This window comes from Dermacentor andersoni, chromosome 11 (assembly GCF_023375885.2).
Source record: "Dermacentor andersoni chromosome 11, qqDerAnde1_hic_scaffold, whole genome shotgun sequence".
In the NCBI taxonomy this organism is placed as follows: domain Eukaryota; kingdom Metazoa; phylum Arthropoda; class Arachnida; order Ixodida; family Ixodidae; genus Dermacentor; species Dermacentor andersoni.
In genome coordinates, this window is record NC_092824.1 from 25,502,853 (window position 1) to 25,509,586 (window position 6,734).

General features: G+C 47.0%; 1 protein-coding gene across 2 annotated transcripts in view; it reads right to left on the reverse strand.

Annotated features, from left to right (window-relative positions):
• Positions 1-6,095, reverse strand: part of LOC126518333 (uncharacterized) — a 158,002-nt gene extending 151,907 nt beyond the window's left edge. Inside the window, exons 1-2 of one of the 2 annotated variants that reach the window (XM_055064119.2) lie at positions 5,528-6,095; positions 2,186-2,301 (exon numbers count right to left, since the gene is read on the reverse strand). In XM_055064119.2, coding sequence (XP_054920094.2) covers positions 2,186-2,301; positions 5,528-5,556 — 145 coding nt within the window. In that variant the 5' untranslated portion in view covers positions 5,557-6,095. The remainder of the gene's footprint in view (positions 1-2,185; positions 2,302-5,527) is intronic. The other variant, XM_050168181.3, reaches the window with a different exon arrangement.
• Between the last annotated feature and the right edge of the window lie 639 nt (positions 6,096-6,734).

Sequence of the window (6,734 nt, forward strand, 5' to 3'; positions counted from 1 at the left end):
AATAAAATCCTGGCAACAGTAGCATATGATAACAATGATCATAATCTATGTTGCCGACACTTCTGTACCAGCTTATAAAAACAGTGCAGGCGAAAAGTCACAAAGAGTAGTGATGAAACTGGCATTCGGGTTGATTTTAAGCTTGAAACTATGCTTGTCTTGGTTTTTTTTTCTGTGCATAGTAGTTCCAATCTATTTTATGCAATCAAATTTTAGGAGGAACTCGCCCTATCATTAAGCTCTGAACAAAATGTGTCGCATACATCTGATTTCTGTCGGCTGCCGACTCGCTTTTCACAACAGGCAGTACTTTCACTACTGCAAAAACTGGATCACCCGCACAAAATTAAGGACAGCTGGCAAGTTTACTCTAGCTCCGGTGTTAGTGCCTTGGAAGCACCCTTCGTGAGAGCATTAATATAACTTTACAAAAATGATGAGAATGTGAAAAGTTCACCAGAAGCGCATTCTGTGAAGTAACTCTGTTCTCACTTATTTCTTGCCCAAAGCCAATAACATGGCACACCATTGCATTGGTCACATACTCCCCTTGAGGTGCCAATTAAGTATGTGCATTGAAAATGTATTTTCACCTCACTTATGGCATTTTCAGAATAATGCAGTGCACACAGTTGTAGAACAAACTAAGAATTTTCAGTCTTTAAGTGAGCTTTATCAAGCTTAGAGAAAGTGGGCTTCGTGAGAGAGCTCTCTACAGGAATGTCAGACATGAAACGAGACCATCACTTATATCTTGTCTAGCATACTTGGAAGATACCTATACCCACCGCGGTGGCATAGTACTATGGCTTTGGCGTTGCACTGTTAATCCAGAGGGAGCGGGATTAAATCCTGATCACAGTGGCCGCATTTTGATGGGGGAGAAATGCAGAAACACCTGTGTACCATGCATTGGGTGCACAGAGAAAACCAGGTGGTCAAAAAAAAAAACCTAGGAGTCCCACACTACAGCACGCCTCATAAATCATATTGTGCTTCTGGTATGCAAAACCATAGAAATATATTTTTTTAAAGCACCTGTCCAACCATTTGAAAAGTATGCCTGATATATAAAACAACATAAAAAGACAATGAGAGAGTGAACCCTCTACATGATGAGGTACTGAAAACAGGAGCGAACACCTAACCTTTAAACTCATTTCACTAAATATTGATGAAACTTCCAGCGCAAGCCAAATCACAAGTGTCTGAAGACATGTTTTAAATATCATTAGTTTCATCAGTATATTGTACTTTGTGCACTGTTCTGAAAATTGGGCACGCAGCTTCTGAAGGGAATACAAACTTAAGGCTGTGGGTCTTAATTCCAGGCTGCAAGAATATTCCAGTTGTTCAAAGACCTCATGCCCTGTAACTGTTTACACAGACTATGCTCACATTCATGTACATTTTATTGTGAATGCTTGCATTTATGTAGTTCCTTTATTTTACGACTCTGAAGTGTACTACATTGTACATTTTCAGATGCTACTATGTATAAGTATTCACTTTGTTGCGTACCAACCTTGTACATTCCTACAGGAGCAATATATTATATGGAACACTTATTTTAAACCACAGCACACCCTTTAACAGCTGGAAAGCCAACTATACATGTACCTGAAATAAAAATCAAGTGCCTTCATACAGTCTGAAGGAAGTCCTTAATTGACTTTAGCACAGGGCCGTAAATTTTTAGCAATGCCTTTTACTTGATTCTATGTCATTCGGATTCTTATTATCTATCGTTCACAACCAGCTGATCCCAACTGGAAACATGGGGTGCAGCATTGCTCTTACCACTGACGAAGCATGAAAAACACAAAAAGCAATGGCATCAGAAAAGGCATCGCTAGGATACTGTGGCCCAAGACACAATTGCAGAACTGAAGGCTGTCAGCATTCATACAAGGCATCAGTGAGACGCAAACCTGTCACATGAATTTTCTGGACATCGAAATGCACACTGCAGCAGGACATCCTTCTGCACACTGACATATTTAGCATTTTCTGAGCTCTGACAGGCTGAGATGGCGGCTGCACCATCTCCGACTGGCTTAACAACGTCAACATGACAGAATTTGGCAGTGTGAAGAACACTCCTAGTGTCCTGCTAACAGCCGATTACAACCTGATGGCGGTGACGTGATCCACTGACACCGCAGGCAGCTGACAGTGGACTCACCCGCATTCTGTGCCGTAAGGAAGGACTTCATGGCAAGGCGGATGTCCCGGAGCTCTGAGATGACCAGGTTCAGGTCAGCGTGACCCCCATTGAGCGCTTTGAGCCGGGCACCACTCCTGCAACAAACACAAGGCACGGCAGCCACATAGAGTCAGTTCCAGCTTACAGTAAAACAGATCTGCCAACCTAGTGGCCCAAAGGCAGCACACATATAGAGGGGCAATACATTCAAGTCCAGTTACGGATGTGTTCTAGGACAATGCCTTCCAATGTTCTGAACTTTCCCAACCCACAAAGACTCAAAGTGCTGCTTATAGGATCGTCCTTTTTCCTCCAGAAAAGTTTGCATGGTGTCACCGATGCGGTGACACCTCACGTTTTCACCTTTTCACCAAAAATGTATAGGGAATTTCTAAGTGTTAGAAGAAGCATTCACTAACTGACCAATATGTGACACGGCAACTGCCCCAACGAAAGTGACAAGCACCTTGATTGTTCAGAAGCCTCACTCTCGGAACAAGGGCAGCAAAGAAGCTTCGCAGTACACTATACATGCATTCTCTGCTGCACACAAGAAATAACAGGTATTATGCAAGAAAAAATAATACGCACACGTTGCAGCCAAAAGCTTTTGGTATGTTAGCTGCTACACTCAAGTGGCATGGCCATTTCTTTCCAACTGCTGGCCCGACATACCACTGCCAGTTCACACATTAATGAGCTCACTTCTAAATGCATATACAGACGGGGACAAAATAGAATGGGATATGCTAACGCATGTCTTACTACATTCTTGCACCCTCTGGAGAAGCAAGCCCCTGATGTCGAGACATGGCACAGCGCATGCACGTCCTTTCATGCTCGTGTGCCTCCAATAAGCCGCATTTACATGAATGAGACAACTGGCCCATCGCATCAACTTTCTAGGAACATGTCACGATAATGCACCAGAAAGGGGTGGATAGGGACAAGTAAGTAGAAGAGTACCCATTTGGGCTGGTTGGTTCATGATTACGAGCAGAAAACAACGATAAACGACAGGACAAAGAGAGGGACACAGCCATTTACATCTATAATAGTGGCAACGCATGTGTAAGCATTCCCTCGATTCCACTCCTCCTGAAGGAGGTAGCCTTCCTATCTCACCGATTACAATTCTTACTCTTGCGCATGCTGAATTTCTGTTGCTTTTTTCGTGCTTTGTGATAGTGGTAGAGAATATATATGCTGACTGAAAGACACTTGGTTGTTAGTCAGTGCTGTGGTCTGTGTCTCCTTTTTTGTCCTGTCGTTTAGCGCTGTCTTCTGTGAGTAAGTCGACTTTCGCAGTGCATTTAAGCATGATCGCATCGCATTAGGAATTATGGGAAATGCAATTTGCTGTGGATCTGCTTGCGCTTGCCAAGCTGCAGCGTGGCATGATGCCAAAAGCGTCTGCAAGCACTGCTTTGCCTTCCACGTGTGACACCATGTGCCACCACCATTGCACACACAAGAGTAAACCCAAGTGCATCGCATTACTCGTGATGTGCTACTGTCACATTCATGTAAACACGTCTACAGGCCCATTTTTTGTCAGCCTACAGTTAGAATCCCGACTGCAGAAGATTACAATAGGACAGTGGTGTCTTGTTTTGAACTTCGCGTCATGCACAGCAGAGCGGTGTGTTTCGGCCAACGACGAGTGCAGCAGTGTACTGCTGCACGACACAAAGGCCAAAACAGACACCACTCTCCTAGTGTAATCTCCTTCAACCATCGCAATTCTGACTGCAGGCTGACAAAAAAGTGAGCCTATTGCCACACGAGCATGAAAGGAAGAGCATGCTCTGTGCCATGTCTCGACACCAGGTGCTTGCTTTTCCAGAGAGTGCAAGAATATAATTTGACACACACTCACAGATCCCATATTAGGTCCGTTCAATTTGCTTGCACCACTGTGAACCAGTTCCTGGTGGAGCACAAGAAGTTGAGAAATTATGGAGCATGATTTCAGCACAATGTGACACTCGAAACGAATGCCGAGGTGCAGACAGTACGCTTTGTCCAACTATTGCGTGCCTTGTGCGCAAGTTTGAGAGGTCCCGAAACTGAGGTACGATTGGCTTCCGAGGCGCAACTAGACCGCGCACTTTTACAGACGAAGAAGGCACGCGTAAGCAGGCTCTCAATGGCGCTTATGCATGTGTGCTGCTTCCCACCTGTATGTCTGCAACAAGTTGGCACGAACAGTAGGGAGGGTGCAGAAAAATCGTGAACCAGCCCTGCACTTTTTGAAATGAACAGCGTGGTTCAGAGGGCCCCATTACTGAAACGAATGGCAGGATGCAGCACCTTGTGAACTGGTTCAGGTGGTGTCAGCGAATCGAACAGACCCATTCTGCCCCTGTCTGTACGCCTCTTGAGGAGCAGCCTCCTAAATTAATAATGATGGTCACCATTCTTGTGAGCCTCTCCTCTCGTTAACTCAGAAACGCGAGCCCACAGGGAAGTAAAGACATTCACGCTAAAGTGACGGCAACTGTTTTTGTGCGACGAAATCGCACGATAAATGGTGCAAACATTTTGAAACCGGTGTTCAATAGGTAACATCAGGCGATTAACGATGCGTGCGCGCTACCAAACATGACATGTAGATACGGCTGTGCTTGCGCGTTCTAATGGACGAGAAGACGCGCGTTACAAGTGTTCTGAAAAGTCTTTTTTTCGGATGAGAAGTTGCGCAATAAAGTTAAAACAGATAAATACGTGAAGCGGCCCGCACATCGGCCAGCAGCGGCCCCCATTCACTTGCTCGCGTTACGTTTAACGTGTTTTTCAACGCGCGTTTTTCTTTATTTTTTTTCCGACAGGAATCTCAAACGCGCGGCGCTTGTCTATATCTAACCCGAGCCTGCGCCCTTGGACTCCGCGCCAAACACCCGAGCGACTCGAAAGCGCAGCTACTGTAAACAAAGCGCGTTAAACGACGACTTTTTGCTCAACGTCTCTAGTTTGCAGCCAGTCATAACGCGAGTCAGATATAATGAACACAGGCAGCTGTTGTCCTTTGCCTTCAGGTCGCTTCGCACTGCGGTCCAGCCACCATCGTGGCCAAGAATAAACGCGGCGTAGTACTATCGTGCTCGACGACGCGCCGGTGTCCTTTTTGCCCGACGCGGACTGGCGCACAAGCACGGCACGGCCAGACTTGGCAGCAGCGCTAGTTGCCGAGCGTGCAGTCGAGCGAATCGACACGGCACGCGAGCGTGCAAAAGCGCTTATTCACGCTCGTTGCGCGGGCGCTCGACGAACACGTCGAGACGAAGACAACGTGCAAAGGACCTTTCCGAGCACACTCACCGTCGAATGGCCCGGCTGGCCCGATCCATGGTGAGGCAGGAAGGAAGAGACTGGTCGCACTGGCACTCACGCACTAACACACGCGCACCGGTTGGGAACAAAAGGTGCTCAAGCGAGCCGCATCTCCCCGCTTGGCGACAGCGCAGGTGCGACAGAAAAAGCCTTCAAGGTCGGTCCCAGCTGGCGCAATCCTTCTGGTCTTGCTGGTATGCTGGCTTGTCTGGAGGCGAAGCGACCAGCTGAAAGCGGCTGCAGTAGGCCTAGCATTGATAACGCCGGCGCAAACAACGATGCGAACTGGTCGACAAATCCGCGGTCCAGCGCGAGAAATGAACTCCAAACAGTGCCATCGATGCCGCCCGCGTCCGAACTCACGACTGCATGCCAAACTATTTCACAAGAGCTGCACTGACTTAACTCCAAACCCAAGCTGCTATCCTGCGGCAGCTGACAGCGCTGCCTTCCACGAGCACTACACAACCATTGATACAACACAAACCGCTGCGTCCCGTCCAAGTGGTCGAAGCAGTCGAAGGCTCTCCCCCACTCTCCCGCATTTCCTCGTTTGTATCGCTGCTGCTTGGCTGTTGAGCGCGCCACTAGCGAATCGCCAAGTGCAAGCCAAAGCCGAGTCGCCGAGCCAATCGTAGCTTCCTATATAGCCAACAAACGCTGCTGAGATCGTCTTTAGTGCACCATTCGGCAGTTGCGCTTCGTTTTTGTGTGCTGCTAAAAGGTACCGCTTGAAGTCTCTGCATGCGAGACCCCTGCAAAGCAAAAGTACCGACTGTGTTGCGCAAATCATACTGGAATGGTGGAAAGTATGGTGCGTGTTGCACTAAACTTGACATAATTGTCTCTCTTAGAAGCCACGACACAAAACGCGCACACGTTCTACTGAAATTCCCCAGAGCAACAATATGGCGAAGTTCGAAAAAGAGTCGTGACACATAGAGCTTCCCTTATCCTAATTTATATTCACATATATTCACACATACATGTCCGCTTCTACTACAATCTGACGCCCACTAACCTCAAACAGCAGTGATGTGCTTCCGGCGTGGCGACTAGTGTTTTCATTTCATTTATTAATACTGTCAGCCTCATTCAGGAGCTGTAACAGGAGTGGAAAAAACAAAACGAAACTGATAGCAAAGCGAAACTAGAGATGTGCCGCTAGCAAAAGGAAAGCAATTATCATCGCGTA